General features: G+C 40.4%; 1 protein-coding gene across 1 annotated transcript; it reads right to left on the bottom strand.

Annotated features, from left to right (window-relative positions):
- Nucleotides 1–12478: 12478 nt before the first annotated feature.
- On the bottom strand, nucleotides 12479–27289 carry papss1 (3'-phosphoadenosine 5'-phosphosulfate synthase 1). Its single transcript, XM_055019927.1, has 12 exons — nucleotides 27018–27289; nucleotides 26175–26289; nucleotides 25855–26090; nucleotides 25613–25751; nucleotides 24726–24844; nucleotides 23692–23805; nucleotides 23495–23606; nucleotides 20148–20353; nucleotides 16602–16737; nucleotides 16247–16515; nucleotides 14283–14512; nucleotides 12479–13219 (listed from the first exon to the last, which is right to left on the bottom strand). The coding sequence occupies exons 1-12, from the start codon at nucleotides 27075–27077 to the stop codon at nucleotides 13081–13083; spliced, it is 1875 nt and encodes a 624-aa protein (XP_054875902.1). The 5' UTR covers nucleotides 27078–27289; the 3' UTR covers nucleotides 12479–13080.
- Nucleotides 27290–27794: the final 505 nt, after the last annotated feature.

Here is a 27794-nt window from a genome sequence, read left to right as displayed (position 1 = left end):
CTTCCTCCCAGGATGGAGAGAGCTGATGTCTGACTGGTTTATGTTATGGAGGGAACACTCATCATATCTTCTGGTTTCACATTTTGAAATGTGTTCTGGATTTATCCAGAAGTAGATTGAGCAATCACGATCCATTTTTAGAGAATGTCTGAGTCTTTTTTTCACATCAGGATTTTCAGCATTTTATGCATTTAAGACGAGAGCAAAAACTGAGATTTTTACGTAATTCACAAAAGTGTTCAAATGAAGATGAATGTTTCATCCATTCCCTTGAGAATTATTTTGTATTTATATATATTTACATTTAGTGTTATTTTCTCTGTGAACAGATGCTAGCAGGCGTTAGCTGCCCCGCGGCTGCTGTGAGTGGATGGGGGGCTGCAATATAGTTTTATCACAATTTGTAAAGTTATAGCAACAAACTTCGGTGCATTTTGTTGGGATTATATGCAAATGATTACTTCAAAGTAAAGGATGAAATAAGATGTTTGTTAAAAATTTCAAATAAAAATCTAAATCCTCTGATTTCATTTGTTTGTTCAGCAACAAGGCAACTCAAAATGCTCAACACAATTAGAAGAAAAATAAAATACCAAACATTACATTGCAGAAGCAAAGTTAGGAAGATGATGACAGATTTAAATCCAGACCACAGTTTATGATGATCCAGTAATTATTAATCATGGGGAACTCCAAAAACTGGGGTTGTAGCCTTGATTTAAAGGAACTCAGTGTTTCAGCATCTTGGCAGCTTTTTGGCTGTTTCTTCAGATTAGAGGAGCTTAAAAACAGAAAAAAACATGTTTACAGGAACAGCTTTGCTGCAGCTCCGGCTGCACATGTGTTCAAAACAAATGAACGCAGATCAGTCTGATGTTTACTAAAATGCTTCATCTGATATATTACTTTCTATAAACTTAAAATGAGTAATTATTTTAACTTGATGTAAGTGAAAATAATGTAGAAAGGTGTTTTTGTTCAACAGCTTTCTAGGATTGTGTAAAACGCTTGGTTTAGATTGTCAGCCAGTCTATATCACTGTTACACACAACAAAGTGTCCAAAGCGTTTCAAAGAAAGAACGGGCAAAAAAACAGAAAAAAAAACACAAAGACAAAGAATAAAATAAGCAATAAAAGAAAAAACAAATAGCAACATCACCGACTAAACGCTCCACTTCCTCAGAATTAAAGGCCAAGAAAAACAAATTAGTGTAGAAGAGATTAAAAATCCCCGGAGCTTCTGGCGAACGCAGTGGAAAGTGGGAGATCGCTCCACAATTTAGGAGCAACAACCAAAGAGCTTGATCTGTTTTACTCACCAGTTTAGTTCCTGGAACAACTAAAAGCATTTGGTCTTTAGATCTCAATAACCTGTAAGGACTGACTTTATGTACAGGATCAGTGAGGTGCAACGGTGCCAGACCATCAAAGACTGAAAACCCAAAAGTAAAATTGTAAGTTACTCTGAAAGGACCAGAGTGGAGAGGATAAACTGGAGATAAAATTATAGCTTAAAATTAAAGTGGCAGTAAATAACTTCTATAACAAATTATTTTTATAAAAACTATCACCATATTGTGACAGTTTGATATGAGACAAATAATCTGAAATAATCCTGTAATTAGCTTTCCCAGTGCTAATTAGAATTAACCAATCAGGTCCAGGAGGAGGGCCTTTTTGCTGTCAATCAAGCTTGTCTACACGTTGCTCATCCCACCTCTACACCACAGCTTCCTCCTGACAGCAGAGCCTAACAGGAATGCTCAGGTTAGTTAGCACCAACAGTGAAATAATGAGATCAAATAAACATTATTCCGGTAAGTGAGAGTTCAGGCTTTGCTGAGGATGATTGTCAGCCCTAAGACCCGCCTCCTGGCTCTGATTGGTTGTTTGTAAAAAGCATATTTCTAAAAGTTACAAACTGCAGCTTCAAATGTTCCACAGTCTGACAAACTAACATCACCTTTTTACTTCTGCTGTTTTCAACAATGCTTTTTCTCCTGCCGTTCTTGCATAAAGAGCAGATTTATGGTCGTTGTCTCAGCAGATTCTTCCACCTGAGCCACAGATCTCTGCAGCTCCTCCGCGGGCTGATCCGGCACGACTTATCTTCAGTCCTGATGCTTCAGCTGTGATGAAACGTGACAGTGATATGAGTGTAAGACACAGAAAGCAGCTCTTCAGCGTCTCCGTGAGACGGCGACGCAGCCTGATGAGTGACGGGACGCGCCCTCGTGTCAAGGCAGAGTATTTACATAACAGATGTTTTCTTCATGGAGGTCTGCTACTTGAAAAGACTCTAACGTCTGAGTCAAACCAAATTAAATGGCAGCGGTTGAGTTGGCAGCGAGTGCGAGACTGATTCAGTGGAGAATCAGCTGAAACGCTCAGAAAACGTCCTGATCGCGCTTCAGTGCACTGCAGCATTTGGCCGAATTTCTTTCGGTCATAATTGACGTGCAAAGCCACATTTGTCACAGCGGTTTTGACATCACTTGAATGTCTAAGGGCTCTTGGATTTCTGAGAGACAGTTTGACCAGTTCTTGTCTCTGACAGTTGTTGACGGCATTTGTGATGCATATTGGATGCATTTTGTTCTCCGGTCACTGCACACATAGCGCTGGCTGGAATGCGGCTTTCAGAAAGTGAATAAAGTGTCTGTGGTCAGGCACAAAGAGACGAGCCATTCCTCAGGCAACACCAAGGAACAAAATCTCTCTTCTGGTTGCATGTAAATGAAAATATCCTGTGTCGTTGCACGTAAATGACACTCAAATCATTTTCCCAGAAATGTTTTCATAACATAGTGGCTTTAGGCAATGTGAAACCAGAAACCTTTGACAAATCTCATTAAATCCCACAGATAAAGTGTGAATTTTGTAGGTGTCATACACAACAGTGATCTGTGAAAAGAGTATCTGATTTAAGACAAAATACTCGCAATAATCACAAACTCTTTTCCAATTACAGTGGGCGATTTTAGCGTGGAGACACTGATAGTGGGAATATATGCTCTAATGCAGGTTTCAGCTCGTCTGGGATTATGCAAAATGTTTACATCTTACCTAATCCTGCCATCGTACGCCTGACCTTTTGCTCACAGCAGGTAGAGAGTAAACAAATAACAGCGCTTCCTCACGACCCTTCATCTTCCTTCAAACACACTCCTCAGAAAACCCTGAGGGACTCCGTCTTCAGCTTTCTACAGACCCTTAAAACACGTGAAGCAGATAACTGGCTTCCAGTAAATCCTGCAGAGGTGAAGTTCTGTTCGTCTGACCCTCCTGGACCTAAAGTCTGACGTTAGAAGGAGCCTTTAACAAAGAGAGCCTGAAGAAAAGTTATAAGCAGTCTCACTTAAAGTCCGGCTCAGATGAAGGCTCTGGTCAAATGAGACCAAAGTTAAACTTTCACAGCTATGCGAAGAAAAACACATGTGAAGGAAAACTTTGTTCCAGTTATAGTCAGAAAAATCCAATGGAACGCCCTCCAAAAGTCGGATTGCCCACCGAGAAAGTGGGAGCAACACCACTACTCCCAGTTACGACGTGTCAGGCCGACTTTGAGTTTCAACATGGCCGCTTCTCGCAGAAACAGAAGGAGGCTGTGCTGAAAACATGTTTATTTTACGAGATGTAAGAGCCGTGTTTCTATCGGTTTGTGTGATTCGGAATTTTTGATGCATTGAATTAAAAAAGATTGACGGAAATGGCAAAATGTGAAATTAATTTCTCAATTCAATAGTAAATCAGTTTGTTTGGAAACTCCTGGTTTAGATGAAATACTGGTCAGGAGTCACAAAGGTCCAGTCAAAGTCTGTGGATGGATGCATGGATGGATTTTAAATTAAGTTTCTTTTTCTGTAAAAGTTCCTATATTTTTGTTTTCACTTCAGGCTTTTCTGCAAGTATTGTAATTAATAGAAACTAAAGTCACATATTTTATTTTATTGACTAATAAAAATAATTTTCTTGCACTTGTAGGCGATGGTATTCCCATCCATCATAAACCTGGTTCTGGTTTTGGGCGGTGGGAGGAAGCTGGAGTACCCAGAGAGAATCATGCACACGCCAACTGCAGGCGGAAAAATGTGTCTGGGATTTGAACCCGGGACCTTCTGACTGCTGGGCGACGAGCTGCTGCAGTGTGCAGCCCCAGTGTTGTTTCAAACAAACTGCTGCCCCTCTGATTAGACTGTAAACTGTTTAAATTTGATGTTTACTTCGTGGAGGAGAGATGAATAAAAATATAACAGCATGAAATCAGTAGAAAAACTGAAGAAGAAGAAGAACTGAGTAGGCCGTTGTTAAGAGAATGTCTTACTTAAAGCCTTAAAAGCAACAAGACAAACTATTAATTTGTAACTTTTCAAGGAGCTGCACTGCACTGAAACCAGACCTGGAGTCGCCGACTTTCAGAAAAAGTCAAGATCAAAGTTTGGGTTGAGGTAAACAAACAGAATTTTCTTCTAACAACCAGTGAAAATAAAACGGATCTGCGTGTAAAAAGGTTCATTTTGGACCCTGGGTGTATTTGAAGTGTTTGGGGCGAGACGATGGTGTTTACTTACAGGAGACTGTGAGCGAGCCATCTCGCTGCGGATCATCACATGTTGGCATCTGAACATAGAGCATCATAACGCCAGAATCTCCCCCAGGACACACACTCGATACTGTTGGTGTGCGCTCCCTTTCCTCTCGCTGCTCCTTGGAGGTTTTTTTCCCAATAAAAGATGTTGTCAACAGATTCCAAGTGTTGCACAAGAACGGGGAGGCTGGCTTCGTTCTGCGGCGCTGCTCACGCTTCCACCGGTAAAGATTTACTCTTGACAGTCGTTTTATGTGGAACTTCTGGCAAAGCGTCACTTGGCATACCATCAGTACCATCAGTCCAAGAAAGCAAATCTTACAGGTAATTTATCTCAAAAAACAAAACCTCTTGGAAAAGTAGTCACATATTTTCCATTTTGATGCGTTACAAACACAAATTTCACCATATTTCATGAGGGATAATCACAAAGTGTTTACTTTTCATAAACAAATATGAGGAGTGCAGCGTGCAATAAAACTGCAGTCAATCATCTGATCCACTGAAATCTGGGAGTCTGAACGTTCAGAGCCACATAAAGACAGTTAAAAAGTCAGCTTTCTGTCACCTGACGAACATTTCCAGGATTAAAGGGCTAAGGTCCCAAAACTCATCCATGGAAACTGCAGAAAACTGCAAAGCTGCTGAAACAGTGACACTGAGCTGCTTTAAGCCAAAGCAAAAATTCAATTTTTCCAAATCTTCCATTAATAATAACTGGAAGCTTGGTTAATTCTGATCTGTATTAAAACTTCTATTACTTTTCTTAGTTTTGTTTTATTTTCTTTTTAATAATGCAAAGCTCTTTAAATTCCCTTCCTCTACTGACACAGGGCCTGAAATACAAACCACACTTTTATAACTAAAAGGTTTTGAAAAGCATGCATTATCTCCATCCACTTCACAATCATAATTGCTTTAGTATTAATCATATAATCCCATTAAATACACAGAGATTTGTGGTTTTAGAAAATCTTCAATCTTAACTTCCAGATGTGATTTGGTTCCAGGAGTTCATTTTGATTACCTAATTGATTAACATCTGAAACGAAAACAAAAATCCCTTTCGTAGATTTTAGGGTCACAAATAAGGAGGAAGTGAACCAATCAACGGTTTTCAGTCATTCAGGCTGATTTATAATCAATATCAGCACTTTGGGATTATTATGTTTCTGGTTTTGGAATTGACCAAAATGCAGAAACTAAATGAAAATAAAAGCCTCAGTTGTAAAAGCTAAAATAAAAACTGTAAATCAGTTTGATTTAATTAGACTGTAAACTGGTGTTTCTTGGTGACACGTTCCCAGGAGCTGCAGCCGACCACAGGAAGGATTAGATCTCACAACATTCAAGGTTTTTTTTTTTTTTATGATGATGATAAGGGGATAATTATTTTTGGAATTTTTGGCGCCGTATTTCTGGAAAACCGCACTGAGATTCCATCACGACCGGATGTGTGATTCCAGGAGATGGAGGTCCAAGAGCTTCCAGGAACTTACCGTGATGCTGGACAGGAATCCTAATTGGAAAATGTTATCATGGTATGTGGACGCCGTTTCATTCCCGCTGGCCGGGGATACAGCAACATTTTTTAACTTGAGGAAATCAAGCCGGGATTTTAGAATCTGCTGACTCAGACGGAACCAAAACAAAAATAAAGTACCTGCTTCTGATTGTTGAAAATTTAATTTTTCAATGTCTTCTCTCCCTCGTTCCCACAGGCTGTTGGCCTCTGCAGCTGATGCTAATGCTCCTGCTTCTCCTGTTGCACTCATTGTTTCCAGAGGGAAGGATAAGGCCCGGAGTAATTACCCCAATCTGTGATCAAAGCTGCAACAATGTCCAAGACAAATACGATCGTGGCATCGGGTAGCAGAACATCTGAAGACATGGGGCAACATGAGATGGGCCGAGCCGACTGCGCCAAGCAGGCCTGAGAGCACGTCGCCTTGTTTGTTTGTGAGGAAACGCACCTGGAATCCAGACTCAGGTATTCACAAGGTTCTGCACTGAGTCCGGTCCAAATCCAATCTACAAGAAACCGGAAGAATGAGAAGCTGGGTCAGAATCTCCTTATATATCTCAGCAAACAGACATTTTTAGCATGATTTGAACCCTTAGAGTGCCTTTGGAAACATTTTCTCTTAGTGTACTTTACTGGGTTCATGTGATAGAAAAACAGCCGAGAAATACGAGCAAAATGAAGCATGATGTTGAAAACAAACATGGTTTGTGGTTTTCGAAAAGACAGAAATTCCAACAAATTAAACTTGTTTGTTTCTAACATTGTGACATCTATGTCAAAATGACCTTCAGTTTTTATAAGCCTTGAATTTTTTCACATTTTACAACCACAAAATTTATTTCATTTAGTTGGAATTTTGTGCGACAGCCGAACACAAAGTGGATGACAGGAATATTTCCTCATTCTTCATTACGAAACCGCTCAGATAGAAACAGTCGGTGACAATTTGGTTTCAAGTCTTGTCTCCAGTGGATATAGATCCCAACTTTGACTAGACCATCCTAACACAGAATAAGCTTTGATGTAAACCAGTGTTTTTCAGTTCTGGTCCTCAGTAAACAGGGAATTAAAAATCTTCTCCAGCTCTTGAAGGCCGGCTGAGGAGGAAATCTGAATCAGATGGAAGGTTTTCTTCCAAGCCTGCTTGTTTTCAAACTAATAAAACACAGAATAGTTAAAGAAAGGTTCCATCATGAAGATATAGGGAGTCAACATCTTACCAGCTACCAAAAAACTCTCTAAGCACCTTTGAAAGTTAGTTGGAGTCACTTTGTTTAGGATGATAGAAGTTTATGTTCCTCTAACATAAAATATCTTAGTTTTCAGACTCTGGGTGTTTTTCCAGCTGATAATCTGGTAGCAGCTGTAGGATTTCTCTTGGTAAAAACGAACTGTCATTTCTCCCAGTATCCCGTTTGTTTCGGTTGTATTTACCCAGAATTCCCTGGACTGTTGTCCACTTCCTGTTTTTGGAGCGGTCTTTGGTCTGCTTGGCGTTCACATCCAACCCGCTCCAGAGTTCACTTCAACTGAACAGAGAACAAGGTTTGTAGAAAGACCAGAGTTCACTTATTGGGCTCATTCACTCCTCCACAAACGGACCGGACTTTCGAGACAAACGGACTGGAGTTTAACCGAAGTGGACTAAACAGGACCGGAGTGAAGGCACATCCTGCTGAGAGTTCAGCCAATCAGCGCCAGGGAAACCGAATGGTGCTTCTGGATTGGCTGCTTTGCAAACACCAGTCAGCAATGAGCCCGGCAGCTTTCAGCTTCCAAAGCTGCAGTTTCTTTAAAATATTTCAGATTAAAAAAAGAATGAGAAGTTGATTTTCCAGTAATAATTTAAATCCACAGAAACGCTGTCAGATGACTGGACTTTCAGCAGATAACGTCATTAAACCCAAATAAATAGTTCAGGCTGCTACTCACTGCGCTTCACCAGTTTTTCTAATGCAATTTAGAGTCAAATGCAGAGTATGGAAAGAGGTTATGTAATTTAATTGATGTTGACAGGAGTTTGATGATTCCAGTCAACAAGAGTGGATTTTAAAATTAAAGCAGATTAAAGCATCCCCAGAGGAATTTCTTCCTCTGACTTCAATTATCTAACAGCTTCATCTGTCATCAAAACATATGAAATAGGCTGTAATCTAACGTAACGTTTATGAACGGGCCTCCAGGTCATACTAAGGATGTCAACCACATGTCAGAACTTCCTGCTGAATCCAGTTCAGAAAACAACATATGAGTCGGCTCTTCCTCCCGCCATCAGCGCTGATCCCAGAATGCTTTGCGCCGCGTACGTTGAGGAACGCCGATTCCTGTGAATTTAACCGTGTCCTGCGTCGCTGCACGTTTCAGAGCAAAGCCTGTTTTTATCACACTGGGCTTTGAGGAAACGCGAACCAGATGGAAGGAAATTAAAAATAAATGCAGCCGGAATCTGGGAGAGACACAACGTTTGGAAGGACGGCATGTGGCGGCGGTGATGTCACTGACGGATGGCGTGTAACGCGACGGCGTTCGTTTCTGAAATAACCAGGAATATATAATAATTCTTTCGCTTTAGAGTTTATTACATTATCAGATTTGAAAGTTTACATTTCTCACCTCAAGTGCAAAAAAGCTAATTATTGAACTTTAGTTAAATACTTTGATTACTAAATACTTAATTTGGAGCTAATTATTTAGCTTGCTAAGAATTTAACTTAAAACTGTGACATTTATAAATGTGTGAATAACATGGTGAAAACATGATTTTGAAACCCAAATTATTTCTGTTAATTTTTGTTACTCTACAAACAGCAGCCCATAAATATTAGTAAGCATTAATCAGATGTAGTCCAGCCCATGAATGGTTTAAAATTGATCAGAGATTAAGAAGATTTTATGCAAAAATAACCTGACTGCAGGTCAACATGCACAAATATGTTCAGTTTATGATGTGGTCTGTTTTCTAGAACAGTGGTTCCAATGAGAGAGTGTGAGCAGTCAGTATCTTAACTGCATCAACAACCTCAGTGAGGTTTACTTTGAAACCTTTGAAATATTTCTAATAGGACAAAGTCAAACACTGTGTCCTGATCTAACAGGACATACATCGTAAACTCTGAGACATTTGCTTCAGAAGAAGTCAGCTGATGATCCCTGAATCTGATCTTAATTTAAAAAAAAAAAAAAAAACACTACCAATTCTTTTGAATTCTCCACAAACAGCCGTTCCACATAAATGAGGCAGTGCCGGGGTTAAAAAGTCACCAACAAGCTGTCAGAACAGGACGAGTTGTTCTGGCACCTTCCAGCTTTTTCCTTTGGCATCGTGCCGCCGAACAGTAACGCACCTTCAGAGGGAGGGAGAAGATTCAGAGCCAGATCTGACTGTCTGGCAACCAAGCTGAAAACTGACCCAGAACTGAAATAGACGTGTGCGTGCTGCAACCGAGATAACATCAAGAGGCTGTGGATTCACGCTGTAACAGACACCTGCATCGCCCAGAGAGCAGGGATCTCCTCCAGACAGCTAGAAGGCCGACAGAAATCATAACGCAATCTCTCGGAAATCATTTGATCTTTAAAGCTTTTGAACTCTCACAGAGGTCCCGGCTCGAGTAACATCCGAGACCGAACAAGATCTTGTAAAACATACGATAAACTTGTTCTTGGCAGGTCTCTTTATTGCACCGGAGCATCCGGAGACTCTCCTCCGACCGGATTTAACCCTCAGCCTTCCGGCAGCTGCAGCTCGGGATGAGCGCATGTCAAGGTCACGAACAGGGTCACTGACAACAAAACCAAAACCGAGAAACTGCAACTAACTGGATCTGCACCGTTCATTTATAAAACTAACTCAACAATACCCAAACTATAGATATAAAATCCTTTGTATTCGTGTTTTGAACTGAAGTTATTATTTTCCCCATGCAGGATGTTTACGTCAGCTGTCAGCAAATTACGGCGCTCCATTAGGAATCCTGCACCTTATGCCTGGGATAAAACTCCAGTCAGCTGGTTGATCAATAAACTAATAAATGTTTTATGATCTAATCGATGTTTACATAATTGCAAAATTTTAACCTTTAAATTTAACTAAACAATATTTAACTAATAAAATCTAGCAAACTCTGAAAACTAATTAAAAGCAACTTATTTAGAGAAAAAGTCATTACAAAATGAAAGGGCACTATAATGAAAGACCTAAAAGTATTATAATCCTGCAGCGGAGAAATGTCATTTTACTTAAATAAATGTAAAGAAACAACAAAAACTGAAATAGAAAAACCATATTTTAACTGAAATGAATAAAAATTGTAATTAATGGTGAAAAACTATAAATATCTGGAACAATATTGTGTTCATGAAACAAACTAAAACATAGTGAAATTATAAGTATAATAACCTTTATTTTCGTGCTCAGGAATCTAAAATGCAACATGAAAAAAAAATAAAACAGATTTTATTTTTCTTCACATAGTTTCTGTCAGCTGTTGGTAAAATGCAGAGGAACTTTGTCGCCAGCAAAAATGAATATATTTTTTACAATATTCATTCCCCAAAAAATTTTTTAATTTTGCACCTAAAAATTAACCACACTGTGAAAAAAAACAAAACTACTAAATTAGCATAAATAAAACTAAACTAAACTGGAGGCGATATTGATCGAGGTCACATGGGCAGAAGGGAGTGGTTTCTTTCCACTGTCGCCACGTACTTGCTCGGTGAGCGCCTGCTGGATTTCCTTGCTTTGAAACAGTTTTTCCTGCAACACGAACCAAAACTGACAGAATCGTTTTATGAATGAATCAATCGAGATTTTTCCACATTACTCATAACATAAAGACAGCTGCAGGTTTTTAACTGCTAAAATCCGTGAAAGTGGTTTGCAAAAGTATTAACCCGTACATTTTGTGACTTTGCAAACAAATCTCACTCTTTACTGTTTACTTTTATTGGGAAATATATAAAGATTGTGATTTCACATAATTAAGTCCAACAGCTGTTTGGAAACACCAAAAAAACTGGTTAAAATTGGACTTTTACTATTAAAACTATTGTTTTAATCCAAGAGCATAAGAACCAGATTCATTCACCAAGTTTCTTCACATTAATAAACCATTTGAAATTAAAATATTTTTAAAAAGCAGAATAAAGCTCTTCATTTCTTGCACTGATGCAGTGATTTTCCAGAAGAGGATCAGAAATACTGAAGTCCACAAACAAAATCATCTATAAAAGAAATAATTGAGCTGTGACAAACAATATGGAGGTTTTGCTTTTAGAACATTATTCCTATTTCAGAAATGATCCTATTAATTTTAACACTCCTAGTGATTCTTAAGTTGTTATTTGAAGTGTAGCTAAAACTGCACAAAAAGCAAAGTGGGCGGAGCTAATAGATACAGGGGGCGTGGCCAAGTGAACATCCATCAAGCCGTTAACCAATAGACAAACTGAACTGCAGTAGCCACTGTTCAACCCAAAGAGGGCAGCACTGAGACGGTTTATCTCCGCTGCTACAGCCTGTTAAAATGCCAATGAATATTTCACAAAAAAATAAAATAAAAATCACAGAAGTCAACTATTTTATATATAAAAATGTCACCATTTGTGCAGAAACACCATTAAAATTTGGTGATAGAGTGGAATTACAGTTTATAGTCAATTAATTACGGGGAAACATTCAAAACCTCTTCTTAACATAAGGACTTTATAAATTAAGTGGAAAATGTGAATTTAAAAATCTAAAAGTCAGAATCACAAGAAAAAGTTTTTATATATCACTTTGATGTGAAGCTGATTTAAAATTTAAAACATGAAAACAGTTGAAAAAGTTCAATTTATCTATAAATAGTTGATTTGGGGGTTAGTTACTCTAAAGAAATATCAAAAGTATATCAGGTCCATTTGCTGAGAGAGAAAAAAAACACTGTTGGTTTTTCATATAAAATCCTATCGAAAATAGTGAAGCTTGTAACTTAATATATTTGAAAAATGGTCCAGCATAAAGTTAATAAATTGTATAAAATCTAAAAAAAAATCACAAGGAAATCAAACTGAATGTTATTTGAAATGTAATTATTGCTGCAAAAAGTTCAGGAAGTCAAACATTAATAAATAATTCAGTTTGCATAAAGCTGCTTTTTAGCAGAGTGGTGATAATAAAACTGGACAATAAATGGAGGACAGAGAGTTGATATGACAATCCAGCAACCATCCAACCAGATAATGTCTGCTGATCTCCATCCACTGTCGGGTGATTCAGTTACCGCATCATCATGCTGCCACTTGCGCCCTCTGGTGTTCGTTAAGAAAAGGCCATCCACTTACGGCATTTCCACAAAACAAAAAGGAGATTGGACTGGGGTTGTTTTTTCTCTAAAAATGATTTATTAGACAGGGAAGATAAACATTATTCTAACTGAAATTTAAAAAATTATTTACCACAAGAAAAAGACGAGCAGCTGGAGATAGAAAAGAAAATGAAAGGAGTAAAAAAAACTTAAAGTATGACGACTACCATGCATCACCAGGCTAAAACGAGGATAAATACATTTAAAAGAAAATATTGAGTTAACAGGAGCTTCTCTGTGTAACGACACGAAGAATCAGTGATCCAACATGACTATGTGAAAGACCAAGGCACTCGACTTTTACCGCGGCTTCCAGAACAGAACCGCTCCAAACGGGTTCAGGTACCGATCAACAGCACCGAGCTGTCGCCATCTTTAGATCTGCAGATAATCTACTTTATTACGCGCTAATCTGAATGTTCAGCTGGAAAAAGGAGAAATATAAAGAGTAAATAAAGCACACAGCTAGAAACACAAATGTAACAAGACTAAAAGCAACTTTCATGACAGGAAGTGAGGCGGATAAAAGCCAGCGTGAAGTTTCTTTATAAAACTGAGAGGTCCCGGCGTTTCTCATGTCAGACAGCAGACGATCCTGCGTTTCCTGGTCTTCCGGTTAGGCCTTCTCCAGGGACTGGTAGTACTCCTTCAGAACGGCCCAGGCCTTCAGGGCCATGAAGCCGTCGGGGGGGTTCTCCCCTTCGCGCGCCATCCTGCGCATGCGCGTCCCAGAGATGAAATCATAATCCTGATGGCTGCAGGACAGAAACACACCGAAGCAGAGGGAATGAGTTAGGAGACGTGACTCAGAAAGAGCTTCACTGTTTTAATAGAAATTGTTTTATTTTATTGCAAACATCAGGGTTTCCTGACTGTAGCGCTTCCCAACGGAAAAATAAAACCCGCCACTCCTTCAGAATGAAGTTTGTTGTTTTACATGCATGTTAAAACAATGAAAAATTAGCCTGTCGCAATAACAACTTGATCAATTGTCTCTGGAGTGATTGAGAACCAATTACATGTTTGAGATCATTTCCAATATCTAATAATAATAATAGCATAATAACACAACAACACACTCAAAGATCAAACATGAAATTCTGATGATCATTTAACACTGGAGCTGAGACATTTGAAATATAAAAATAAACAATAAAAACAGCAAATTAAATCCTTCAAAATAAACTAGCTGAGACCAAAACGCCAGACTAAAGATCCAGAAGAACAAGAGAAAAGCAAATTTGACATTAAATTTAGCTTTTCTCTCATGTCAAGGAAGAAACTAGATTAAAATATGAAAATATGTGAAGCAGGACTTCTATAATTCTGATCAACTGTTGGATTAGGATTAATGTCCCAACTTTGCATCATGGAAAACTCGACTAATCAACCTGAATCTGTGAATGCAGCTACGGTCACGCAGCCTTCATCACCGCCAGAGGAAAAGAAAACAAGCGGTGTGACTGGAGCTAAAAATCATTTGCGTTGCAGATACAGACTTTAATCAGCGGCAGGTCTGTGTGATTCTGAGCAACATCAAAGCTTAAAACATTTCAGCTCTGAGGAAAAGAAAACAGCGGCTGTTATTTTTGGCTCAGCGTTTCCCAGAGACAAAAGCACCGGGAGAACAGGAGCCTTTCTATAATCACACAACGAATTTACAGAATATAATTTCTGTTTAGACTGCTTGGCCTAATTGGCCTAAACGGGATTAAACGTCCAAATAAGCTTCTAAATTAACCCTGAGTGACTACTTCCTGTTCCCATTACCGTGACAAGCAGACCGAAGAGTCGGGACAAGCTGGGCGTAAAGCTTACTTCTTGGGCTCGTAGAAGTCCATGGCTCCTTTGACCTTGTTGTACGCAGCGACCTTGAAGGGAACGATCTCCAGGGAGACGAGACCCGGCGCCATGGTGAGGACCTTGGCGCCGTGGCTCGGCTCGTACAGGTCCTTCCCCGTGGCCGGGTGGGGCATGCCTGCCGGGTCGCGGCCCACGATGTAGAAGTTGGCGCCGGCGACCATACGGGCTCGACAATGCCACTGCACCTGCGGGAGCGAGGAACGCCAGCTTACAAACTGTTCTCAGAACGGTTCCCGATTCCAGTTCTGGTAATAAATATCACCACAAGGCGACGTGGTGAAGAACAAAACCTTCATGATTTTGTTGAGTCTCTTTAAATGAAAGAACTTTATGTGAGAAACAAAAATGAAACAACTGTAAAGAAGCTTGCAAACACCAGGCAGGGAAAGCTGCATGGCATAATGGAAGGTAACTGGCTCAAAGCTATACGATGTGTATTTTTAATGAATTTATTTAGTGAAAAAACACAGACATTTTTTCCTCTGTGAGCAGTACAAGGTTTTCTGGCACAGACAATTTGAAGCTCCTTTACGTCATAAAAAGCCTCCAGGAGAGCCGAGTGTTTGCTCTCATTCTGGAGCTTCTGGTGTTAAAAAGGATCTTAAGATCTGCAGGACGTGTCTGGATAAAACAATAAATAACTGAAAACTTCAATATGTAGCTGCTACTTTAATAAATGTTTTTGTTTGTTTCAGATTTCAGCTTAAAGTAGAATGTTTCGTTCCAACATTTCAGCCATAAACCCACAAAGAGTCTCTGAGCGCCGGCTATTCACAAGCAGCAATAAAATGGAGCTGGAAGATGTTAAAAACGGGAGAAGAGACACTAATAATCCAGCAGGGACCAGATTAAAAGTCTGGAAGGATTTTAAACCGGCAGTTTAGAACAACAAGACATGTGTTGGCTTCATGGACTGCAGGAAATGCGACACTTTTCTTTCCTATGACAGCAAAAAGACTGAAACCTCAAGACGGAACAGACTGATGAATCATATCAGGCCAGATCTAAACTCTAAACTTACACATTTCTGAAACAATTAATCAGAGTAATCAATTCCTCAAATAATTGTCCACTAATTTAGTGATTGATTAATTGTTAACTGGAGACTCAAACAAAGGTAATTTACTAGAGAAAAATCAACTTCATTAAGCCAAAACACATCACTTGGTTGAATTTCTACTGTTGCTATCCAATTATTAACTGGTCAAATGAAAAAACAAATCAACTCGACGCTGTTTCTGTTCAGTCGAACAGAAACGTCTGAGCTTTTCTCATGTCGAAGGATTTTTAGATGCTGATGCTTCGTTTGACCCCCGAATGATCAAATCTTCACTGAAGGAAAGTTGCTAATTCATTTTAGGCAATAAAATGTGCATATTTATTTTTTAAAACAAGTTTAATAATTGGTTTAGTTTTATTTTTAATGTTGCATAAAAAAGCTTAAGAGGTCAAAGAAGACCTCTGCAGTAAACGGAGGCAGATGAAGATAAAACAGCCACTTTCAACCCACCTTGAAGTGTTTTATGAAAGTGGCTCCTGTCTGCTTCAGGGCCATCCCGTAAATATGAAAACCAGAGAAAAAATAATCTCACTTTTAACGGCTAAACATTTATGTTAGGCTTGCACCTGGGCCCAAGAGAAAAACTAAAACTTTTTATGGCTCCAAACTAATTTAACTGACTCCCTGATGTCCAACAGCCCTCAGTCTGTTCCCAATGATCGGCTGCTTCCACATTATAAGACGTGAATGAATGAAAAGTTTCCAGCAGAGCGACTCGGCCCAGCTGTTGGTTCCCTTTCCTGTCCGGTCATCAGTCAGCCGGGATGAGGCGGCTTCCTACGCCGACTCAACGCTCATCGTTCAGCGCAGCAGCGAGTTTTTTATCTGCCACGTCTGCGTTTACAGAAACTTGTGTTACCTCAGTCGGTCCGGCGTACATCATGGGAGACGGGAAAATGGCGACGATGGTGGAGTCCGGATCCAGCACGCGCTCCTCCAGCACGGCGGCGTGCTGCTTCATCCGCCACGGCAGCGGCACGTCGTCGTCTTTGGTCCAGCCTCCCAGCGGGTGCAGCAGCAGGACGGGCCGGCGGTAGCCGCGCTCCACCAGCCGCTTCTGGGTGTCCTGCATGAGCAGGGCGTGGCCGTTGTGGACCGGGTTCCGGAGCTGGAAGGCGAACACGGCGTCTGCACATGGAGGAGGAGAGGACTGATGTGGCGGGAGGAAACCAGAACCAGGAAGCGGAGCTGGCAGCGGGAGACGGGTCGGCTACCTGCGTTCATTTCTTTAAACTTCTGTTTGAGCTCGTTGGGCGTCAGCCGGTACTGGTCCAGACCGTCGTTCCAGTAGATCCGGTCCAGAACCTGCAGGTCTCCGCCAACCAGCCAGTCGCCACTTTCCATCACCATCTGGAAACACGACAGATCAATCACCACAATCAGGTCAATCGGGCCTGAAACAATCAATTGGATTTATTGTGATTAATCAATTAATGAAACCAACTAATTTAGTTATTACAATTAATCGTTACCTGTAGATAAAAAATGCAATTTATAGAAAGAACACAGAGCAGGAACTAAACCAAAACCGTCCAAAAAATATAAACATTTTTCATTTCAGGTAGAAAAAAAACCTTTAACATGTTCCACACAGTTTCAGCTTCAACTGGTTCAAAATCCGTAAAAAAACAAACGAACTGTGACGAAGCGCCTTTTACTATCCAGTTATTAATTATTAAATCCAAACATAACAATAAAGCAGAAAGCCCTGAGCTTTTCACATGTTTGTTATGTTAGATGCAAACTTTTGCTACAAATGATCAAATGTTTACTAAATGACCATTTTTAAGGATAAAACATTTATGTTCTTATTTTTTTTATTATTATTTAACTATTCACATTTTTACTGTAATTCTAATATTGTACAAAAAGGTTTAAGTGGTTAAATGAAAAATCTGCAAAATGTGACAATTTTTTAATAACTGCCTTTTTGCAGCATAAATTTGGTCTTTTCAAAGTTGGTGGATAAATTTAAAGAAGCCGTTTTTTCCCCACAAGAATTGGTGATGCTTTTAGTTTCCCATTAATAAATGTTCAAAACATTTTCACCACATTCCAATACGCTGGTTCAGGCCGAAGATAAAATCTGCTGTCAACTCAGTGAGAAATGTTCTCAGGTTTGAAAGGGAAAGAAACTTTTTCCCAGGATCAAAATGATCAATGACCCAAATTGCTTAGGCTGATTTTGATTCAGGCGATATCTCTGGCCTCCCTCCTGCAGTCCCAGCTAGAGTTACACATGAAACTGATAAATCTGAACATTACAAAAAAGGGGAAAAAAACATTTGTGTCACTTATTCCATTAACGTGTAGTTCATCATTTAAACAGCCTTTGATATTCATATTAAAAAACCAAAACAAAAGAGCGGCCTGGCTGCAGTTTCTGCTTTAAAGTGGGTTTAAATCAGAATGCTGTCAGCAGCAGAGGCGTCGCCACGATTTGATCAAAAGGAAAGATCGTGTGAGAAATTTACATTTTTCTGCTCCACACGCTAACTGATCCAATTTGTCCAGAGGTGGCTTGAAAAACTCGACCCATATGTGGAGAAGAGTCTCTCATGAACCCTGAGCGAACGTCACGCAGCGCACAGACCGACCCGGCCCGACCAACACGCCGCGGCTCCCTGCGGAGGGGGGGGTTCTGCCTGACGAACAGGTAAACAGGAAGAGGTGGATTAACTGCGTCTGAACGGAGAGGCTCGTTTGCAGCTGACAGCAGACAGAAACAAAGCGGCGCAGCCGTCGCAGTAAAGGGCGCCGCTGACAGACGGGCTCCGGTGCAGCCAGAGAGACGTATGGTCATGTAAACACACACACAGTTTAACGAGGGAGGCCTTAATCAGAGCAGGCTGAACACACACACACACACACACACACACACACACACACACGTCAGGTTAGACATGTGTGGCGACAGCGTTGAGGCTTCAGGTGTCGACAGTGGAGAGTCGTGGTCTCAATTTAGGACACGTGTTGCCGCCGCCGCCGCCTCCACCCACCCACCCCTCCCCCCCTCCTCCTCCCCCTGCCCCTCCCCCTTCCGCCGCCGCTCCATCATTCCACACACGAGCCACGTGTCACCATGGCGACGGTGGAAATAAGATGAAAGTTAAGGTGTTGAAATACTGGGGCGGTTTTTCCGGGGCTCTGACTCAAACATCAAAAGCCAACCAGTCAGTTACTGGAAGTAAAGTCACTGCAACCCAGTAAACAACGGCTCACAACTGAAATCAATAAACAAAACAAAGCAATTTCAAGGGGAAAAGTTCATTTTTAACATTTTATAGGAACCCGTTAAAATAGGGCCATGGGCTGCACAAAACATGTTTATTGCATTTTTTGAACAAAATCTTTCTTTCTCAAAATCTTTTGCATAATCGGCGACCTTTAATGATGCAACAAACATCAGAAAAGCTTTTATATTGTTTTTTGTATCCATCAGAGGTAGCTCTGTAATTTTCAAATCAGTGAAATAAACTAAACCTGCCAGGGCTGTGGATACATAACAGCATTTTTACAGCGGTCTGTCTTCAACTACAGAATCTGCCAAACCCAGACAGGAAGGACCGAATGGACAGGCGGACGGCTGGATGGATGAAATTTAAAAGAAAAAATAAACTTTCCCAGTTTTTTCTTCACGTTTAGGGCGACACCTGAAGATAAGAGTTTGGACCGTTTCCTCCTGCATCCTGTTCGTCTCTGAACAAAAACCTGAATCTTCACTGAAAGTCGACGGCTGATGCTTTAGCGTCACATGTGGCATAAATCCATCGGATTCCATCAAACCGCAACAAATTCAGTAGCCCAAATGTTCTGCGTTTCTCTTCATGAAGCAGGTGTCAGAAAATCTTGTGCAAGAAAACAGCTGGATAGAAATTTAAAAAAAAGAAGAAAAGATTAATTTGGAGAGAAGTGGAAACTACATTCCCAAACAATTTTGGGGGGTTTTTAGGGTGGAGAACAGATCAGATTCCAGATTTAACACCTGCAGAAGACGGGTGGATCAAAACGAAGTTCTTAAGTAATGAGAAAACCTCCATTTCTCCAGATGTTCAGTTTTTCCATCAGCGAAAAGAGCAAAGCGTTCTGACTCTTCAGGATTCAAAGGGCAGGTTAACTACGCAGTGTGTTACTGATCCACCCAAAGCTAAAAAATGACAATAATTCGTATAAGAAACACAAAATAACATAATTAGGCAAAAGAAACATTTTTCCAAATCAGTTTCTTCCAATTAAAAAACGTAAACTTTAAGGAGAAGTGCAGGTGTGTTTCCGTCTGGAGTTTTTGTTTAAAACCCGTTTGATTTTCATTCACCGGGTAGAAAATCCAGAAGCTTAGCTTGAGAGAGAATGAAAATACTGAAGTAAATGTAATTCAGTAAATATAACTAGTTATTACCAGCTCTGTTAATTTTCCTAACAGTCTGTAAACAAGCCGGATCTTGTCCTGTTGACGTGCAGAAGCGGCTCTGCGGAGCGGCCCTGCGGAGCGGCTCTGCGGCCCGGCCCTGCGGAGCGGCTCTGCGGCCCGGCCCTGCGGAGCGGCTCTGCGGCCCGGCCCTGCGGAGCGGCCCTGCGGAGCGACCCTGCGGAGCGGCCCTGCGGAGCGGCTCTGCGGCCCGGCCCTGCGGAGCGGCTCTGCGGCCCGGCCCTGCGGAGCGGCTCTGCGGCCCGGCCCTGCGGAGCGGCTCTGAGGAGCGGCCCTGCGGAGCGGCTCTGCGGCCCGGCCCTGAGGAGCGGCCCTGCGGAGCGGTGCTCACCTTGATGTACGGATGTTCTTTGCAGGTGGTGCCCCACTGCCGCGCGCAGCGCTCCTCCTTCCGGTGCAGGTAAAACTCCGGGTTACGGAGGATGGCGACGCGTCTGCCGTTATAGACCAGCGACATGGCCGTCACGCCGTCCAGACGCTCCTTATCCTCCGCAGACACCGGCAGCACAATGGGCACCGACAGGTTAATCACGCCACCTAGTGGAGGAGAAGGACATAAAAATTAGATACAGGACAAAGTCTAACTAATGAATATGTTTTAGTTCGCATAGCAGAGGTGGGAATCTGTTATTATCTCATGATTTGATTAACAACGACATTGCAGAAGAACAGGCTTTGGATTTATTTAATGAGAATCATAAAAATGCACATAACCTCTGACCATGAGGTCTAAAATCGTTCAGCATTCACGTCGCACAGAAACAAAAACAGAAACTAGTTGAAGGGAAATATGTACATGTCAACGTTGCTGTCCGAGCAACTTCTGCAAAAACACGGCAGCAAACTTCTGACCGATGACGGCGAACCTTGGCTCCGCCCATTTGCAGATTTATTTTAATAAATTTGGGACATTTTAAATCAATTCTGAATCATAATAAATGCATAAATGTAAATCGATGTTTTGGCATACCCCTTTAGTGATCAACAGAGAAGGTTTTTGTGGATGCTTGCTTCCAGCTGAAACTCTATTCTATTATTAGAAGGCTTTTGATTTGTACATGAGAGATTTTGCATAATGTGTAGTTTGTGGTGCTGATCTCAGAAACAAATGGATGAAATCTTACTTATCTTGTGGACTGAAAGGACAGAGAGCTTTTCATTTTGTTGAAGTTTTTCTTCTGGATCCCACTAACAGAGTCAGAAGTTCTGCATTCAATCCTCGGTTGGCAAACACCTGTTCACCATTTGCCAGGCAAATATGAGCAGATCCTAAACTTTCTGCATTTTAAGAATCAACGTTCCAGTCAATTTCTCCGCCCTCGAACTCGGAAATCTCAACTTCCGAGTTCAAATTGAAAGCAGCAACATCCCCTAAACTGCCTCTGGGAGTTATTCTTTTATCAGAAAACTTTTAAAAAACGTCATGAATTATTGAAACTTCTGGAACTCAACCTTGTCCAGACGTTTCCTTTCATTTTCAGCCTCATTGAAAATGTAGTAATATCAACCAAAAGCTAAAGAATCTTATTGTTTAATCAGTTTTATAAAGTTTTCAGTTTGTTTCCAGAGATTCTCCTGATCTGAAGCAGCGATAAGATTCAACACGGAAAATTAGTTTTTTCTACAAAATTTTGTACTAATAACAGAAATTTATTTTCTACTAAATATGAAATTTTCAGAATTAAAAAAATAAAACCATTAAGTTTTTCCAAAATATTTCAGTAGGATGTGTAAATAAAGCTGTTTTTCTTATTTACACATGAATAAATTTTTTAATTTGATTTCACTCGAGAAAATAATTCATCAAAAAAATAATAATATTGATAGTTAAATTTTAAAAATAATAATTTACATTCAGTAAAACAACATGTATTAATTATTTATTAATTATTCATCAAGTCCACATTTCTGTATTATTCTTGATGTAATATTGTAGTTTTGTTTTCATTACCTGTAAGTGGAAAATCATCATAATTAGCAGGAATAAAGGTTTTCAAACATCCGTCGGTTTCTCTTTGTCATCAAGTTCCTAAAATAAATGAACTTTTCAATAATAATCCAACGTAGTAAATGGATCTGTGTATGATTATTCTTTGGTAAAATTTCCAAAATTCAGGAAATTTAAAAAGTAGAACTGTGCAAAAATCAAAATAATTTAAAGTCAACTGATAATTTCAGCAAGCTGTGGGTCAATCGTAATCTAATCCTGTTTGAACCACTAATATATGGAGGAAAGTGGAAGTTTTATCAATTTCAGAGCAAAAATTTAACAGAAAGAAAAATCTTCACCATTTTCTAATTTTTTAATCACTATATAATGAACAGCTACTCATATTCTTTGCAGAGCCAGACATTAATATGTTGTACTTAATCAGGATCAGTAAATTACAAACGGCGACAGAAACAGACAAATGGATCAGATCACTGTGCGTTTCAGATGCTTCAGAGACGGATCAGATGGATGAAAGCAGAAATCACTCCTGCAGGGAATAGAAGGTTTTCCTAACGACCTCATGGTCTTAATCACTGGAATCTTATCTTCTGTGCTGCAACATGAGCTTCATTTAGTGAAACTTTGTTCCTGTTAGAGTGAAATGGAAAGTGAAGCGCTGGCTTCAGGGCAGGGCTGACTCTAAATTAAAGGCCATGTTTTAGATTTTCAACAAGAGTTTTACCATTTCATCATAAATAAAGGAAACAATGTAGATGGTTTAAATGCATCTCCTTACTGATAACCCTCTGTCACATTGTTCTGTTCCATTGTGCAGAGTCAAATAAACCAAACCCAATCCTGTTCCCCTCCTCGCCTGTGGGGGCGCAACACCAAGAACCACTGAAGGAAACGACACAGAAATCTCAGAAGAAGAAACTGAGCGCAAATCCCTTCTTTTCAAAATGTAAATAAAAACGGAGAGTTTAGTGGTTAGAATATTTCTCATTTGTCTTTGGTTAAAAAAAAAAAGCCATTTCTCCTGCTATCACATTAATTTCGGTCGTATTTACCCAGAATGCTCTGCCTTGTAGTCACTTCCTGGTTTTGGTGCGGTCTCTGGTCCGCTTGCTGTTCAGACGTATTTAAAACGCAGCAGAGTTCACTTTAACCGAACACAGACCGAGGTTTGTAAGCGGACCAGATTTTAATGTTTTGGTTTTCACACCTCACAAACAAACTGGACTACCTGCGCAAACGGACCAGAGTTTGATTAAAGTGAACTAAACAGATCTGGTGTGTTCGCATGAGAACTTTGTGAAATCCAGACATCAATTTCTGGGGATATACAGCATAAATATGGAGGAATAAACCAATTCTTGCCTCATCAGTTCTTTGAGCAGTCGGCTCCGTCTTGTGACCAATATAAGTAATACAGGCGATGAGAAAATTACATGAAGCTTTAATTCAGACATGCCCAAACTGGGTCTTGCAGGCATCCTGCATGTTTTAGTTCTCTTCCTTGTGGCAGTAGCAATTTTTTCAGCACGTCTGGTTATTTTGTTAGTTTTAGTTAATGGTAAAAACCTTGAAACTAGCAAGTCAGTTCTTGAAACAGTCGCATGCTGCGGCCTGATGGCGAAGCTTCAAACGTTCTACACACGCCTTGAAACGCGCGTCAGGAAAATCCTCCTGATTTCTTCAGATGACGCGTCGCTGCTAAAACCTTTTTCTTTCAGCCGTCTTACCGTCTAGCAGACAGTCAAAGTGAAGACACTGCAGGTACTCCCTCTCCCTCATGAAGCCGTTCAGAGGCGTGGCCCAGCCTTCGGCCAACACCTGCACCCACTGCATGTCCAGCTGCAGATCAGAGGTCAGAGGTCAACACAAGCTGGCCGAGATGCACAGAACGCGGCTGCAGAGTCAGCTGCAGAACTCTGCTCACCTTTCCGATCTGGACAGCAGGGAGAGTCTCTGCGTCGGCCTTGGCCAGGTCCAGCTTGTTCTCCTGAACGTAGAGCTCCTTCACCTCATAGGAGGCGTCAACAGGAACGATGTCCTGAAAAGCAAACAAGCATTCATGAAAAACACGTCTTCATGAAGCAACCTGCTCCAGAAAGCTGAGGGGAAGTCAGACGCAGCAGAAACCTTCATGTTTAAGCTTCAATATTCCTGCAACTCTGACTCATTTCTGCCACCTCGTGGCCACAAGTAGAATAACAAATTTTTAATGTTTAAACCAGGAAAGTTTTTCTGTAACTCTTTGAGTATGATATTGTAACTAATTAAATATGTGAACTCTTTGGAAATAATGTGGTTGGTTCTGCTTTTTTTCCTTAAACTTGTAAAATAAATAATCCGTGTTTAATTTGTTGAACCTTCAGCTGCTTTCCATCGTCTCTGATTCACTGGGGGAAAAAGTGCAGTGGCGTTTTAGAAAAAAAATATATATATAGAGGAACAACAAATTTCTGCCAAAGAAAATCTCAGAAAACACGCATACTTTCCTGTTTTTGTTTTGTTTGTTTTTTTAGAAAATTTCTGAGATTAATATAATGTTTTTATATACAATTTGTTGTTCTTAATCAGTTTTTCAGGTTGTTCAACCATCAGATCAGTGTTATTACAGCCATTCCAAAAACTCCTGATCATTCAATGTAGATGCAGACATTAGAGTCTGAGCTGCTGCCACATGTTTAACACTGAGATGCTATTTTAGGCTTGAATAGCTTAGCTGATATGCTAACTCCCTTTAGCACAACACTAGTCTTACATCTGATCGGCTTTGGAGCAGAAATTAACCCCTGATGGCTGAGAGAAGCGAAAACACAAACAAAGACAAAAAGTTTCAGCTCATGACTTTTATCCAAAAAAAAAAAACAAAAGAAAACAGATTGTGTTAAAAAAAATTTATGTGATTAATGAAAATTAACATGTTAAACTCCTGGCAGAGCAGTAAGCTGGTGTGCATAACCTCACCCGCTCCTGCAGCAGGTCGATCAGCTGCTGGATGCACTCGTTGACGCTGCACGAGTCGGTCTTCAGCACCAGCTCCGGAGCCTCCGGCTTCTCGTACTCTGAGTCGATTCCAGTGAAACCTGAGAGCAGAAACATAAAATCCAGTTCAGTTTCAGCTCATCAGTCACCGGAGCAGAAACTCATTCAAATAAATCCATGTGGATTTTTTTCCTTCATGTGATGCTTTCTAAAGCAGATATATCTGTTTTAATTATTTAAGCAGTGAACAGAAAACAGGTTGTTGTATTTTTCATAAATTCAAATAGAAATAGGAATTAATTCTAAGCCAGGCTGCTGGTGGCCTGGTTTGACAGATCTATACAGAAGATGTTTGATTTGAGCGGTTATATTCTGAATCTCTGTAGAGAAGCACAGGCACAAACAGCATAAACAGTTGTTCAGCACAGAAAGATTTAAATTAATTTTTTAACCATAGATTTGGTGCTCTCTCTAATGCAGCACCCATTTTTATCTCTAAACTGCAAGTTGACAATCAGTCCTAGTTTTTCACACAAAATCAACAGACCCACACATTTTTTTACTAAACAATAATTGTCAGTTTCTTTCTGCAAAAATGCTCAAATTCACTGTGGATAAATGATGCCAACTCCCACCTGCAGGTGGCAGTATTTCTTACTTAGACTACATTGCTGCCTCAGGTCTGTGATCATTACAGCTAGTAATAAAAAGTCACGTTTTCCAACCAATCCTGGCAGGAAAATATAAACGCAAATATTTCTACTTTGGGACCACATCCTTGCTCAAGTGGCCCTTCATGATGTGGCCCAAGATGGAAATGAGTTTAATGCTGCTCCTCTGCCTAGTTAAAGTAAAGACTTTGGCTCTACCTCTTATCTCTCCCGCTCTGGCCTTCTTGTAAAGTCCCTTCACATCCCGCTGCTCACACACGTCCAGCGGTGCATCCACAAAAACCTCAAAGAACGGTAACCCTGCCGCCTCGTGGATCTTCCTGGCATTCAGCCGATCCTGCAGGAAAACACAAAAACATATTGTTTCATCATTTATTCCCAGACTTTAATGATGAGATTTGGGTTGCGAGACTCCAAACGGCAGCGCTCTGTTCTCTCACCCTGCTGTACGGGGAGATGAAGCTGGCGAGGCAGACCAGACCCGCATCTGCAAAGAGCCGCGCCACCTCGGCGATGCGGCGGATGTTCTCCTCGCGGTCCTCGGGGCTGAAGCCCAGGTTCTTGTTCAGCCCCTGGCGGATGTTGTCTCCGTCCAGCGTGTAGCAGGGAATGCCGTGACACACTAGGTACTCCTCCAGAGCCATGCTCACCGTCGTCTTCCCTGCACCAGAAAGGCCTGCAAGAAGTAGGATTATAGAGAAGCTACAGCTAAAATCTGCCTTAATGTGAGGATTATTTTTGTCTTTTTTTAACATCCTACCAGTCAGCCAGACGGTGCAGCCTCTGAATCCTCCTCGTGTGCCCACAACCTGCCCACGCTTGTTCCGGCTTACATGGTGGGCTTGGTAGGTGACATTTGTTGCACGTTGCATTCCCTTAAATTATCAAGATAATTTGCTCACAAAAGTTATTAAAAGAACTCAAATTAAAAAGAATCTAGCCATACAAATACTAAAATCCCAATGAAGTAGCAAATCACACAGAATCACAAAAAATATATAGTATGATATTGTAATTGAAGTGCTATGCATGCAAATTCTGCATCCCGATATTTTCCTTCTATTGTGCAGCTCAACAGACTAAAATGAAACAAAATAAAAAAACAAGAGGTCTAAAAATTTTGAACAATGATGCACATGACAGAAAATTAGCTTAAAACATAAAACTTTCATGTTATTTCATTTATTTATTTCAAACAGATTTTTAAAAAGAAGTAATCAGTCGGGCAAGAGAAAGTGTGTACAAATGTAACCAAAAAAATAATTAGCTTACAACTATTTTACTGTGTGAAAATAATAATTAGCATAAATTTGCAATTAAAACAAAGTTACGGTATTCATACGCCTGGTCCTTACACTGTGCTAAACTTTTTTATTTTGATAAAAGTAATAAAACAGGACAGATATTTATCTGATGTGTAAACAATGAGGGTTAAAATAACAATATATAAAGACAGAGATCATTGCAGTGAACTCAGCTAGCGGTTAGCATCGGAGCTATTAGCATCTAGCTACCGATGACAGCGCGAGCCGCTCGGCTCACTTAAATCCGACCGTACGAATGAAATATTGCGTTAAATAAACTTCAGAAAATAAAGACACACCCAGTTCTCGATGGTGTTGCTCAGCTTCTGCTTCTTATTGGAGTTCCCATGAGTCTCCATGGCGGATCAGGCGTCAGCAGCGTGTTTCACCGTGAAGGCGCTAAAAACACAAACCGAACAGCAGCGGCTGCAGCCCGGCCGGTTCCTTGCTCACTGGCGCAGGGAAATGCTGGCGCAGGAGACAGGTATGTCCATTGACCGGGGGAACTCAGGACACAGGAGCTTTTTCACCACGGGAAGGCTCCTCCGACAGCCACGTCACCTGTGAGGAGTGACGTATTTCCGCTGACTGTAGCCAGCCAGCTCGGAAAACTGATCTCAGGTCAGTTTGGATTAAAGGTAGGGCAGGCTGTCGTAGCATATAATAAAAGCACATTTCTGACTACATTTTAAAGGGATAGTTCGGATTTTTTGTGAGGTTATGTTAAATTGTTACAAGTTATACAAAGAAAAGGCATTTATAACCACGGATGGGAATAACATCGACTTTCTTTTCATTACTGAATGCTGGTGATGATTTCATGCAGAACCAGAACAATGTTATGTTAAATTCCTTAACTCAACTGATTCCTTGTGGAAATGCTTATATCAATGACAACCAGTCTTCACAATGTAAATAATAATAATAATTAGCTATAAAGCTATTTCCATGCCTTCAAATTTTTAGATTTTATGACAAAGTCACATGGATTCAATTAACAGTATTAAAGAAATGTTCAGCTGGTCATCTGTGTAACTCTATTATTTTGTTTTGCAACCCTAGTTTCACCTTAAGAG

This window comes from Poeciliopsis prolifica, unplaced genomic scaffold (assembly GCF_027474105.1).
Source record: "Poeciliopsis prolifica strain line A6 unplaced genomic scaffold, Auburn_PproV2 SCAFFOLD064, whole genome shotgun sequence".
Classification (NCBI taxonomy): domain Eukaryota; kingdom Metazoa; phylum Chordata; class Actinopteri; order Cyprinodontiformes; family Poeciliidae; genus Poeciliopsis; species Poeciliopsis prolifica.
The sequence above is the reverse complement of the archived record's forward strand: the minus strand, read 5'-3'. Positions and strand labels throughout refer to the sequence as shown.

What these genes read in the sequence shown, in the direction of transcription:
- papss1 (XM_055019927.1), bottom strand. Translation starts at nt 27,077, where the DNA reads ATGGAGACTCATGGGAACTCCAATAAGAAGCAGAAGCTGAGCAACACC. An exon ending in CTGCACCGTCTGGCTGACTG is followed by an intron (nt 26,091 to 26,174) that starts GTAGGATGTTAA and finishes TACTTCTTGCAG; the next exon opens with GCCTTTCTGGTGCAGGGAAG. An exon ending in GACTTCTACGAGCCCAAGAA is followed by an intron (nt 13,220 to 14,282) that starts GTAAGCTTTACG and finishes TCTGTCCTGCAG; the next exon opens with CCATCAGGATTATGATTTCA.